This window comes from Pseudorca crassidens, chromosome 11, assembly GCF_039906515.1.
Source record: "Pseudorca crassidens isolate mPseCra1 chromosome 11, mPseCra1.hap1, whole genome shotgun sequence".
Taxonomy (NCBI): Eukaryota; Metazoa; Chordata; class Mammalia; order Artiodactyla; family Delphinidae; genus Pseudorca; species Pseudorca crassidens.
This window is the reverse complement of record NC_090306.1, coordinates 17,563,528-17,577,933: the sequence shown is the minus strand read 5'-3', so window position 1 is coordinate 17,577,933 and position 14,406 is coordinate 17,563,528. Positions and strand designations below refer to the sequence as shown.

The following is a 14,406-nucleotide window of genomic DNA, read 5'->3' as shown; positions in this document are numbered from 1 at the left end:
CATCCTAGAGATTCCCTTCCCCTTTCACCTGTATTGATCTCTGAATTCACATAACCTGTATCATCTTCTTTCTTGGATTTTTTTTTTTTCCATTTTACTGGTGCACATCCTCCAATGGCTTCCCAAGAAAAGGTACAAGGGAATTAAAAGTTTTGAGATCTTGTGTGTCTGAAATTATCTTTATTCTACCCTCAAACTTGATTGATATTTTTGGTAGGATTTTACTTCTTGTTTGGAAATCCTTTTCTTTTAGCATTTTGAAGACATTTCTCCAGTGTTTTCTAGATTCCAAAGTTGCTTTTGAGAAAAGTGATGTCATTCTGATTCCTGATCTTTGTATGTGACCTGGATTTCTGTTTCCCCCTGCGTTCCAAACTGGTCTTATCTTTACCTCCTTCTCTTCCTGCACCCCCAGTATTTTGAAATTTCACAATGATGTTCCTTATTATTGGCCTATTTTCGTTTATCATGTTAGAACTCAGTGGACCTTTTTAATCTGCAAGCACATGTCCTCCCACTTTGGGAAATTTTCTTGGGTTATTTCTTTAACTCCTCATTGTTAATTGTCAGTTCTTATCTTACTTGACCTATTAGTACCATGTGACACACTTGATCCTTCTCCCTCTTAATGCATTTTCTCCACTTAGCTTCCAAATCCACACTCTTTTGATTCTCTTGCTGTTTCAGAAGCCACTGCTTCTTAGTAGCTTTTCCTGGCACCTCAACTCCTAAACCTGTGAGCATTGGAGTGCTCCAGGAATCTACCCTCTAACTTTTCTTTTTCTCTATTTGTTTATTCCCTACAGGATTTCTTCCAGTCTCATGGCTTTAAATACTATATATACTCTGATGACTCCTAAATTTATACTGCAGCCGGGACATAATTCTTTATCTCCATGCTCATATGCCCAACTCTCAGCTTGGCTAATCTATTAGGATATCAAATATGAATTTCAAACTTAAAATAATCTGTACAGAACTCCTATTTTTTTCCCCTTTAAAACTCATGGGTTCTGCCATCTTCTCCATCTGAAAAAATGGAAACTCTGTTTTTCCAGTTGTTCGGTTCAAAAACCTTGGAGTCCACCTTGGCTTATCTTTTTCTTTCATACCTTATATTTGATTAAATCCAGTGCCAATTCTGATGAACCTTCTCTCAAATATTATAGCCATTTCTCACCTTCTCCACGGCCACTACCCTGGTCCAAGCCATCATCATCTCTCTCCTGAATTACTGCATTAGTCTTCCAACAAATTTTTATGCTTCCGCTCTTACCGCTTGTGCCATTTAGTAGGTTGTTGTCACTCAGCTACAAACCCACTTTCCTTTACGGTGTTTTGTGATGTTGGAACCAGGACAAATCACATTTTTCCTTTGCCACCTGGTTCCCTGTGAGGCTTTCCAATAGGGGGCATTAGACGGAGGCTGGCGGAAGAGGAAGGGGGCCTTTCTGCTTCCTATTGGCATCCTGTGGATTTCCTGTCTACATCCTGTGGGTTTCCTGTCTCTTTATGGGTCTTACGGCATCGCCCTAGCAACAGTCCCTTTCCATAGCAGTAGCTCAAGCCAACTGGCAGTTTTTCCCAACACATTTAAAACAGTCAACACACAGATGAGAAATTCTTATTCTTTAGTAATTTGGCATTTGTAAAACCACAGCAACCCAATCTAAGCAATAAAGCCTGTTGTAAATATTAGCATAAAATAGAAGAATTAGTCTGTATTTGGCCATCCCAAATTCTTGTTTCCTTATTCTCTTTTCAGGCATTTTCTTACCACATGGGCTGGCTTTTCTGGTTTAAAGTTTTGCTTCAGCCTATAACAATTCTTTTCTATGATGCTCTCCAGCTCAGGGAGGAAAAATGGCCAATATTAGTTAATTTGACCAATTGCTTGCCTCTTGCCTGTCTTGGAGTGCACGTGTTAGTGACAGGGGTAGTGGTGGTAGCGCAAACGGTACGTTAAGTCAGGATCTCCGGCAGGACATGGGTCTTTGGAAAAACATGTGCAGTATTATAATATAATTATATATTGAAATATTTATATTTGGAAATTTTAAGAAACTTCCTCATAGTTTTCACAAATTATAGGAAATCATGTTCAGCAACATTTTCTTTTGGTTGTTTGGGATTTACAGATTTGTGATTCTTAGGGGAGGTCACAGCCACCTTGGGAAGTACATCAGAATCTGGAGGAACAGCGACAAGATAAGAGATCTTAACATTTATTAAAGAGAAATTTGGGTTCTGGAGGGACAGCGACATAAGAGATCTTAATATTTATTAAAGAGAAATTTGGGTTAAAAAAAGTCTGAGAAACTCTGCTTTACATTGTCCCTTTCCCTTATTTAAGCATCCTATCTCCCATTCCCAGTGACATGGTATTCCTTCTTTACAAGAGCCCTATCCTAGAGGCAGGGCCCTATGACTCAAGTCTTCTCAATGCCCTATAGCAACTCTTTTTTTCCTAAGACAGTAACAAGTCATTTGATGAACAGGTTTCTCTGTTGACATATTAATGGCTGATAATGAGTTAATGTTTTACTCCTCTCAGTGTTTTTATGCAACCACCTGGAGGAATCTAAATGCTTTAGCAAATTAGAATAATTCTCTAACTAGAGAAATTGCAGACACCTTGGCTGTCTTAGGGGTAGGGGCTGGGGAGGTATTTTCAGTAATTGATTGGAAAGGAATCTTTAGTATTGTTTATGTCACACCATGTATATGGCTAGTTATTCTTAGAGCTGACCCTGCTGCCCACAAGATTAATGATGGCGTTCGGAGAGCTAATGGGAAACAGACTCCACTTTTCTGTATCACAAAGCCCCGTAGAGGGCAGGATTCAAACTCTACTGCTGTCTTCTAAGACCAGAGGCTCTTGGAAAGTTGTATCCTTCTTGGGTTACCTCTCAGCTCATCACTGCAACAAATTCTGTGAAACAAAAAGGCTACATTTCTGAAATCTTTGCTAGATAATAACCTGTGCCTGATATAGCTAAAAAGCCCAGAAGGCAGAGGCTTCCTAATACAAATTCTCATTAGATGGAAGAGTTTTCTGATTAGAAACACTTGTGTTATTATACAAGCGCTTTCAGTTATTATTTGTTTCAACATTTGTTTTTCTGCTTCTTTGAAATTTTTTTCTTTTTTTTAAAATTGAAGTATAATTGATCTACAATGCTGCGATGTGTTACTTTCAGGTGTACAGCACAGTGACTCAGTTATACATAAATATATAAATATATGTATATATATATTTTTCAGATTCTTTTCCCTTATAGGTTATTACAAAATATTGGATATAGTTCCTTGTGCTACACAGTAGGTCCTTGTTGGTTATCTGTTTTATATATAGTAGTGTGTATATGTTAATCCCAAACTCCTAGTTTATCCCTCTCCCCATCCTTGAAGTTCTTTGCTCCCTTGGGTCCCAACACATCTCTTTTTCCTGTTTCTTGTTAGCTTCCTTTGCTGGTTTTTCTTTCATCTACCCTCCCTCCTTGATGTTGGTGCTTCCCAGTGTTACCTCTTAGCTCTCTCTCTTTTTTTTTTTCTCACTGGATTTGCCTTCTCTTGGGGAAAACATCCACAGCCTCCTCCATCAGCCATAACCGCCACTAGCGTAGATCCGTCCCAGACCGCGATTCTCTTCTTGGCTTCAGACAGCTATGTGTCCACTGGCTGCCTCCATGGAGAAGTCCCATAGGTATCTCACATTTAATATATCCCCAGGGTGAATTAATGATCTTTCCCATCACATCTTTCTTGTCCCTGTATCCCTATTACAGTTATTAGCCCCATCCAGCCAGTCACTGAGGTGACTAACCTTTAAGTCTTCCTTGCACCTCCTGGCTTCATCCTCTACCTGTAAAGCCCTGACAGTGTTACTTTCACATTATTCATTAACTTTGTACTGTCTCATTATTTCTTATGCCATTGCCCTTGTTCAAAGGATAACAGCCTTTGTCAGAGCTCAGACAGTGTCCTAAGACCTTCCTTCAATCTGTTTTCCCCTACAGTACAGATACATCTTCTGAAATCCAAAATGAAAATTCTTGACTGGATCCCCATCACTTTCTCAATGAAGTTGCAGCTCATCATCCATCCCTCACCACCTCTCCCATTTGCCTCAGACTCCAGCGTCATTCATCACTCCCCAGAGACTGCGCTCACCAGCACTGCTGCACTCATGGAGTGCCCTCTGCCTGGATGGTCCTCCTCATTTTCCCTTACAAGGCTTAGCTCTCCAAAGGCTGGGCACGGTCTCTTTCATCTTTTTATAACCAGAGTGTTTGACACACAGAGAGTGAATCTTCAGCAAGTTAATATGTGCCATTCTGCATATTAACATATTAACATATATTAACATATAACATATAAGTTAATATGTGCCATTCTGGTGAAATACTTTATTCCAAATTTTAAATTAAATCACCATAAATAAATAAATGAACCAAAAAAATCTACATGGTAACTGGAAAATAAGGATAAGAGGAAATCAAATGCTAACATCTTTATGGAATTTCCACTAACTGTAGGGAGGAGAACGTTGAGTTGAGAGTCATAATCCTAAACTAATCCTACTGAACCAGAGGAGCACAGAAATCTGGGAAGAAGATGGGAAAAGACTATGACTCAACCCCATTCTATCCACTAGCCAAGAAACAGAAAAATTCCAAAGCCATGTGAACTCTTTTTAGACTGATATTGTCATGCCCTTCCTTCTCCCTGTCAGTTCTCTTTTTCGTCCACTTGGAAACCATACTTCACAATACATTTGCTGACATGGGTAGAGACAGTAGCACTTTGCAGGCTGAGATGTGTAAAAGCTTCAGGGAAATGTTTACAGAGGGAAGATGAAGAAGGGAGGAAGAGCCCTAAGAATAGTGCAGCTTGAAGTACAATTTTTACTTCTGTCATTGACTGAAGAAGAACTAGAGCTTGCCTATGACTTCCTAGCAGTCAGTCAACTGGCCAGTTGGAGTGGAACATCCCCCCTCAGTCCAGTAGAAACAAGAGATGAATGTTTACAAGACAGTGGAAACGAGGTCCAGGGTTCAGCACTCCAGCGTTCTCTCTAGGAATAGATCCAAAAAAGACAATGTACAAACACCTAAATGACCAGTAAGAGGGTAAGAGGACATCCTGCACCCATTCTGCAGCCAAATATTGTTCTGGATCAGGTTAGTGGTTGTGTGCATGCATACGTGCATGTGTGTTTACTGTTTATGGAAAATAATTTTAAAATATTTGGTGTAGTTCTCCCCAAATATTCTGCAGCACAGAGAAAAGTGACTTAAAGCCTCAGAAGAAAAAAAACAGAAAAAATTTTTTCCAGAGGAAATAAGAAAAAAACTTTCAAAGCCTTAGCTTGATGTACTTAACAGGAATTGACTCACTGGGTACAAGGTGTATTTAGGAGAACAGAGAATGAGCTGAAAGTACAGATGAAAACAGAGATGGCTGAGAGCGGGCAGAATTGCAAAGAAAGCAATATGTTTCACATTGGATGCAGCAAAGAGTGCAGACAGTAAAGTCTGTAATATTTAAACTTGAATGTAGAGGGGAAAAACAGAGATGTACATGACAAGAAATAAGGTTGAGGACAACCCAATGTTTATAGCAGCACTATGTACAATAGCCAAGACATGGACACAACCTAAATGTCCATTGACAGGTGAATGGATAAAGAAGATGTGGTACATATATATAGTGGAATACTACTCAGCCATAAAAAAGAGTGAAATAATGTCATTTGCAGCAACATGGTTGGACCTGGAGATTATCATACTAAGTGAAGTAAGTCAAAGACAAATATCATATGATAACACATATGTGGAATCTAAAAATGATACAAATGAACTTATTTATAAAACAGAAACAGACTCACAGACATAGAAAACAAACTTATGGTTACCAAAGGGGAAATGGAGGGGGGAAGGGAAAAATCAGGAGTTTGGGATTAGCAGGTACAAACTGCTATGTATAAAATAGATAATCAACAAGGTCCTGCTGTATAGTACAGGGAACTATATTCAATATCTTGTAATAAACTTAATGGAAAGGGATCTGAAAATAATATATATATATATACTTCAATAAAAAATATATACTTCAATATAAAAGTTAAAAGAAATTTTAAAAAAGAAATAAGATGGAGGAAAAAGAAAGGAGAGCCGTGTAAGTTTCAGGTTTTCTGAAGAAGAATCAAGAGAGAACAAAAATAAGCAATCGTTAGACCCAATCAGAAAAAAAATGTTAAAAAATCTTTTCTGAAACAGGACCTGGTCCACAGATTAAAGGCACTTGTCACATTCCAAGGTCAACTTAATGGGAAAAGACCCCCATTGACATATTCTGACAACATTTTTACATTTCAAGGATAAAGAGAAAAATTCTACAAGCACCGAGTCAGAGAAACATGGTTCACTTACAAAGGAGTAAGAATAAGTGTGGCTTCAGACCTCTCCATATCATTGAACTTCAGGAGCAGTGTCACAGTAGGTACAGAGATTTGAACAGCAGAGTTCCTTCTCCAGCCAAGTTGTCTCTTCATATAAAATACAAGAGCTCAGAAAATATATTTCTCAAATACCTTTCTTGAATTACGTGATTATATAATATGTTCTCTGTGTGTGTATGTGTATATATATATGTGAGTGCCAAATACTCAAAGAAATTTGCAGTATAAGGTACTAATAGTAAAATCCAAAAGCTGTAAAAAATATAGGGACTGAACAGTGGTATGCTGGTCAGTGTTTTAAAACCACCTGTAGGGGTGTGGGGGAGCAACATGATTTGTAGAGTTTGCCAATGTTCATGGTGTAAGAACGGCTGCTGTATCCGACTTCAAGCTACCAGTGTGATGTCAGTGTGGAATTGAGAAGTGCAATTGACTCTCACATGCCTTTAAGAGCTGGCTTCAGCTGGACCAGTTATCTGCAATTTGAGAAAAAAAATAAACATTTTATTTGAGACCATATACCCAAACCAATTGTATACTCCTCGTATTAGTTTCTTTGGGCTGCAGTAACAAATGACCATAAACTGAGGGGCTTAAACCAACAGAGGTTTACCGTCTCACGGCTCTGGAGGCTGGCAATCTGAAATCCAGGTATTGGCAAGGTCGTGCTCTCTTTATGTCTCTAGGGGAGGATCCTTCCATGCCTCTTCGTAGCCTCTGGAGGCGCCAGCAATCTTTGGCTGGTAGACTCATCATTCCAATCTCTGCCTTTGTCATCACATGGCATTCTCCCTGTGTGTTTCTGTGTGGCCGTGTCTGTTTTCTCTTCTTACAAGGATATCAGTCATTGGATTAGGGCCCATCCTAATCTGCTATGACCTAATTTCAGAGTAACTAATTACATTACAAAGACCCTATTTCCAAATAAGGCTGCATTCTGAGTTTCTGGGTGGACAAGGATTTGGGGAGGAACACTATTCAACCCAGCATAAGAATGAACACAAAACGTAAGAAACAAACCACACAAAAAATAACATTGATGTGAATACCTATTTGTTCCGAGGATGGAATACTTTGTGCTACAGAAACCACAGGAGGATGATTATTTGACTCCAAAAATTTTTAATTTCTTCTTGCCCAAAACATGAATAAAGTTGAAAATCCAACAATAATTTAGGGGAAAATTATATCAGCTATGAAAAGAAAAATGGTAAATGTCTTTCATATATAAAGATACTATGTAAATAGATATGAAAAATATTACAGCCCAGGAGATAATTGGATATAAAGGTGGAAAAGTCACAAAGAAGTACATGCAGATGGCTCATGAAATGAGTAAGTATTCAACAATATTAATAATTAAATACAATTACATTAAAATAGCAAGTTATCTATTTTTAACCATCGAAGTAGCAAAAATAAAGAGAAAAGATAACAATGACTGTACATTCTTATGGGAGAATAATGGGGGACTAAATTAGTGCAATCTTTTCTTCTAGAAAAACAGAAGAATTGACATGTATCAAGAACCTTAAAAATGTTCCTACCTTTTGAATTATGAATAACACTCTGAAAGTCAATCTTACAATGGTAATCTTGAAATCTGTATAGCATAAAGTAGAAAGCAGAAAAAAAAAAAGGAGGGTATCAAAGAATTAAGTATTATCTTGAACAATTACAAATACTCTATTGTTGGAGATTTATGGTAGAGAATGTAATCCATACTAGGTAGTTTAAGCATAAAGGGATTGATTTAACTGGATTTTAAAATCGTTGGGAGGTTGATGAAACATTGAAGAAACAGAGAACGACTCCAAAGGCCGCACTGCAGAACTTACTGTGATCAGTAGAGGGCAGAGCAGGGAGCCACCTGCCACAATGAGAAACTACACGTCAGCTGCTAGCTCCAGACGCATGCTACTTGAGTCAGAATCTGACTTTAAAACAAAAACACTTGTTTCCAGTTTCATTCTGCACTCTCAAGACAAGTTACAGATTTGGCTGCATTTCCACAGGAAATGATCAAGCAAAGACACCCAATTGGAGTCAGTTGAGTTTCTGCAGCCTCAGTGGGGGCCCTTCCAGTCTTTTCTTCCACTTCTGCAGAATTTCCTGCAGCAAATACTTCTTTCTCCTTGCTTGCCTTCACTATGATGTTTGGATAAGAGATGGCCAGTGGAGAATATGTGTCTCTTAAAAACAAAAACTAAACAAGCTAAAAAGAACCTAGAATCTTCGACTGAACAGTCATTATGAAAACTGCTAATGGTGCCAAGGCCAAGGAAAAAGTCACAGAAAATGAGTGTGGGAAGGAGTGATCACCCCCAGAATGCAAAATCACAGGAGTGTTATCTGGTGCTCGAACAAGGAGCTCCACTTAACAACCATTTTTCTTTTAGGACTTGTGAGGGATGCAGCCACAGGAAATCCATCCACAAAGGATGCAGTGCCCCAACTTGTACCGCACCTGGATAGTTATGTGATCATTTACTGAAGAAATCTAGTGTACTTTAAATTTTTTTCATAAAAGTTTACATTGTATTGTAGGTTAATATTAAATGTTTTATAACAAAAATTTCAAAAACAATTCATTCAACTCAGTTCAGAATTCAAGACACACAGGTGCATTTCATTGGCTGAACCTACATCACAGCTGGAACCCTAGCTGTAAAGAAGTCTGGGAAATGCAGTTTTTAGTATCCCAGCTTCTGAGCAGAAGGCACAGAAAGAGGTCGGAATGGATACTATGTGAGGACGTTGATATAATTGCCACACCCTAAACATGCAAAATGTAAGAAATGCATTCAGTAGCTTTTTAAAAATAAATTTATTTATTTTATTTATTTATTTTTGGCTGTGTTGGGTCTTCATTGCTGTGTGCAGGCTTTCTCTAGTTGTGGCAAGCGGGGACTACTCTTCGTTGCGGTGCACGGGCTTCTCATTGCGGTGACTTCTGTTGCGGAGCACGGGTTCTAGGCGCACGGGCTTCAGTAGTTGTGGCACTCAGGCTCAGTAGTTGTGGCTCGCGGGCTCTAGAGCGCAGGCTCAGTAACTGTGCATACGGGCTTAGTTGCTCCGCGGCATGTGGGATCTTCCCGGACCAGGGATTGAACCCGTGTCCCCTGCACTGGCAGGTGGATTCTTAACCACTGCTCCACCAGGGAAGTCCCCATTCAGTGGCTTTAAATGATTTTGGAAATACTTTTGCTTTAACATTTTTTAAAAAAGCATGGAATAGAAGATATATGTAAGATCTCAACTTGTGAAAAATATATAGGGGACAAAACACTCTGGAGAAATATGCCAGTGCATTCAGCACTTGCATGAGTCTATGAGGGATTTCTTTTTCTTAAGTATACCTTTTACCTTTTCTACAGTGACCATAATTAATTTTATAATCCTCATTCCCCATCACAAGTCAACAAACATTTGTTAAATAAATGCTGGAATTAGTGACATGAATGAACAGACTATTTGTTTTGCTTTTCTAGGCTTTAAAGAAATAAGAAAGAGCTTGTTAATGTCCCTCTAAACTTGGCTTTTTCAGAGCAGCCGTGAGTTCTGCCTGCTGATACAATAGTGTGGGTAACATCGTCTAGCCGTGTAGATATAAATTTAGGTACGTGCGCATGTCTTTGTCTTATGTTATTTATGTTAAAGTATATGACTATTGTATTAGTTAGGATTCTACAGAGAAACAGAACCAATAGGATAGATAGATAGATAGATAGATGAAGAGGCTTATTATAGAGGATCAATTCATGCAACTGGGGAGGCTGAGAAGTCCCATCCTCTGCTGTCTGCAAGCTTGGAGACTAGAAAACTGGTGGTTTATTTCCAGTCCAAGTTTGAAGGACTGAGAACCAAGAATACATAGTTAGGTTCTACTCCCCGTCCAAAGGCCTCAAAACCAATGGTGTTAAGTCCCAATCCAAAAGCAGAAGACCAATGTCCAGCTACAGTAATCAGGCAGAGAGAATGAGTTCTCCCATCCTCTGACTTTTTGTTCTATTCGTGCCCTCAGTGGCTTGGATGATGGGGAGAGCTACCTGCTTTACTCAGATGGATTCAAATCCTAATCTCCTCTGGAAGCACCCTCTCGGACACACCCAGAAATAACATTTAACCAGACACCTGGGCACCCCGTGACCCAATCAAGTTGACACATGAAATGAGCCATCACTACTATGTAGACTTATTTACTATTAATATATAAATAAGCTAATTTTAGTTCTCAGTCATAAATAAATCAATGAGCTGTAATAATTGCTTGCAAAGAAAAATAAAACCCAGAAAGACAGTATGTATATGGTCTTTTCCTCGTTAACTAGCAATAATATTACTTACTTTTCTTTCACACAGAGTGCTCTACTTTTAATTAAAATTCCTTTGGTATTTTGAATAATTTTTACCAACTGTGACAAAAACATAAACTCTTCGGTATCATTTCTCTCCTCCTTAAGTATTAGAGATATTCTTTCTGGAAAATTAAGGATTTTCTCATGTAAATCGATTCCTGAAATAAAATTACTCAAGAAGAGCAAAAAGTTGTTGTTGTTGTTTTTTCTACAGTTCCTTCTTGTGAGGCACCTTCTTCTGCTGAACATCTGTCTGGACCATGCTTTTCCAACTTAGCATATGACCTAGCAGAAGGCTTTTCTCAGAGATTCTAAGGAGGAACTTAACTGCCCCACCTAGTTCCAGGAAACCCCTGCAGGATGATGCTGAAAGATAGAAACTCTCATGTTAAAAATAAATTAATCCAATAACAGATATAATAAGTCAATGAACTTTTTTCCCCAAATTCATCCTTCCTATAAATATATTTTGTCTGTTATCCTAACACACTGTGATTATAGAGCATGGTACTAAGAAGATTCCAATATATGTGCTGTTCTGTTTTTTTTTTCAACTTTCTTTTCCATTTTTGAGCAGTGGGAGAAGAAGGTTGGTATTAACCATGTTTAGAGAGATAGGAGAATGGCTTCTGGGTATATATAACATATAAAATTTGTTATCAAAATACTTTCTAGTGTAGACAGGCAGTGACTGAGGACAGATAGAAATGGAAGGAGTCGCTATTTGCCTGCACATCTAATAGAAGTGTAAGTGGGGAAGACGGTTTACTTTAAAAGCTGATGTAATCCACTAACACTTGAATCACAACATGAAATAAAAATAGATGTTCTGTTTTCAACAACTGTAATATAATTAACTCTTAGCCTTTGTTTTTACCTAGCCACAGAATCAACTGTTTTGCAGCCTACCGAGGTTTGTCTGGGGCTGTTTGCAGTTCATGATTTGAAAGAATTGGAGGTGAGAGGAAATGGGTGTATAATTAGTCCTTGGAGTTGAACAGAGCAACTGAGACACACCTCATCTCCTCTTCTTAGTTACTTTCTTCACTTTGCTATTTCCCTCTGCAACTTGGTTCACTGTGGCAGATGGAGAATGGAGTCGGTGACAGGGAAAGAAGTGAAATGATTTTTTTTCCTTTTCTCTATTTGTTTCTCAAACTCTGTACCACACAAGTTTTTGATTTTGTCTTTCCATTTGTTTTTGACAGTACTTTTAATTTACCTCCTCTTCCTGGTGTCCCTTTGTTTCCTATTCTTCTGTTTTCTCTCTCTTTTTCCTTTCTTCCCCATCTGTCCTCATGCCTCCTCTTCTTTTTTCCAGGTGATGGTATAAATTAGAGAGTTAGGGTATTAATAGTGTGAATGAGCAGGGTGTGTGTCTGAAAGGACTATGTGTCTCTCCAAGGAGACTGGGAGCCCGAGTGGAGTCCATCTCGGTGCTGGGAGGTAAATAAAAAATGGCTAAAAGAGAGGGCCCAGGGGTGGGCTTGAGATGATGTCTCCAGTTCTCCGTAGCCTGCATGTGATATTTTGAGAATCACAACATTTCCATATTTCCAGTAGGAAGATACAAAAACATTAAAAGCACCGATGGAGGGGGAATTCTCTGGCGGTCCAGTGGTTAGGACTCCACTCTTCCACTGCAGGGGGGCATGCGTTCGATCCCTGGTTGGGGAGCTAAGATCCCGCATGCCGTGCGACCCAGCCAAAAAAAAAAAAAGAGTACCGATAGAGAAGAAGAGGCCCAAGGTTGGGGAAGGGCAACCATGGATTACCGGGACAGCAGAGGGGACCACAGACTTGAGTACTAGTGGCCAGCTTGGTGTCCAAAAAAACCAGAGATACTGACCATATCTCAGAGACACCAGAGCTAGACCCCAAGGACCAGACAAGATAAACTACAGTGCATTAGAGATGGCCAAAGGATCCACCAATTTTATGAGGATCCAGAGGGAAGAGTAGGAGGAGAGACCTCCTGAAAAGAGGAAAAACAGCTCTGGATGAGTTGTTTTTTGGTTTTTTTCTATTTGGTTTTTTGTGTGTGTGTGTGGTACGCGGGCCTCTCACTGTTGTGGCCTCTCCCGTTGCGGAGCACAGGCTCCAAACGCGCAGACTCAGCGGCCATGGCTCACGGGCCCAGCCGCTCTGCGGCATGTGGGATCTTCCCGGACCAGGGCACAAACCCGTGTCCTCTGCATCGGCAGGGGGACTCTCAACCACTGCGCCGTCAGGGAAGCCCCAACTCTGAAGGAGTTTTGCATTTTAAATGGATGAAACATTTAGTCCAAAGACTGTTTTACTTCAAAAGACACTGAATGACTTTAAACTGACAAATGGAAGGTTTTCTCCATTAGTAAGAATGGGAACACCAGAACAAGATGAAGGCAACTGTAGAGGGAAAAAAGAAGGGAGAGTTCTGAGTTGTGTGTAAATTTCAATCCTGCTTTTAGGGATGTGTGTGTGTGTGTGTGTTGAAAGATGGAAATCAGTATGTTAATAGAGGTCAACTCTGGTGGAATTGTGTGATTATTATTTTATTTTTCCTTCTTTCTATCATTCAGCATATATTTACTGAACATTTACTATATGCCAAACACACTTCTTTGTGCTTATCTTCATTTCTTAATTTCTCTACAATTATAGAATTACTATGTATTGGTTTTGTAAAGAGGAAACCATAATTCAATGCTATTTAAAAATAAGTCTGTCCAGTTTACTCATTGTGGTGTTTGAATGATCCATGTCCCACCATGTGAGTTGTAAATAAGGCCTTGGAGTTCATTCTTCTGTTCCTTAAGTATATGCTTTTGAGGTTGGTTAGTTGTAAATTCCAAGCATCTCAGGAATCATTTTGTTGAGTTTATATAGAGCTTAATTCTCAAGCAGACCTTTTTATTTACAATTTAAGACCTACCGTGTTGCAATTATATACAAACTAGCGTTCTGTCTTGATCTTCAGAAGCAGAGCAAGTTTGCCAAGTAGCATGCTCAAATGATCGTACCCAAAAATGGATTAGAAAGGTTCAGTGAAAGTCAAATCTGATAGTTGATTACGTTTTTGAGATAATGACCTGTCTATGTAATGACCACACCAAATGCAATGGGTATTCTTTGCAGATGAGTCACGGACACCCTGATGTGTCTTGTGGCAGCCTGTAAAAGTAGACTTTGCAAGTTACAGGTGGCACATCTAGTGAGATATTTCCATATGCTTTCCCATGATTATCAAATACACTCTCTAGTGGCTTTTGGGATTTGTAAATGATTAGTTAATAATGATTTCATTTTTAAAAATTCTCATCAAGAGGTCTCCCCAGATTAGTCATATTTTTGAGGCAATATCAAGCATTCAACCTGCCTAGTCATCCAGCTAAAGGCAGGTGGAACATTTATTCTTCCATTTCTTCAGATCAGTCAGTGGGCTGCACAGTGATAGCAAGTGCCCTTTGCCCTCAGCTCTTTCCTGGCTCTCATCCCTCTCACCACCCCCTTTCCAGAACCTAGTGGAAAAGGATCCCTTCATTCACACCCTCCCCACATTTTCAGTTTGAGTTGAGTTTATGCCACAGAAGAGAAATGCAAGTT

At 39.1% G+C, this 14,406-nt stretch overlaps 1 protein-coding gene across 8 annotated transcripts in view; it reads left to right on the top strand.

The window, feature by feature from the left end:
• Positions 1–14,406, top strand: part of ST8SIA1 (ST8 alpha-N-acetyl-neuraminide alpha-2,8-sialyltransferase 1) — a 155,492-nt gene that overhangs the window by 111,914 nt on the left and 29,172 nt on the right. For 2 of the 8 annotated variants that reach the window (XM_067695893.1, XM_067695892.1), the window contains exon 5: positions 11,709–11,779. The exons of 4 other annotated variants lie outside the window; for them this stretch is intronic. In XM_067695893.1, coding sequence (XP_067551994.1) covers positions 11,709–11,763 — 55 coding nt within the window. In that variant the 3' untranslated portion in view covers positions 11,764–11,779. Of the gene's footprint in view, positions 1–4,019; positions 10,848–11,708; positions 11,780–14,406 lie in introns of those variants that run through there. 2 more of the 8 variants (XM_067695894.1, XM_067695891.1) reach the window with 2 other exon arrangements.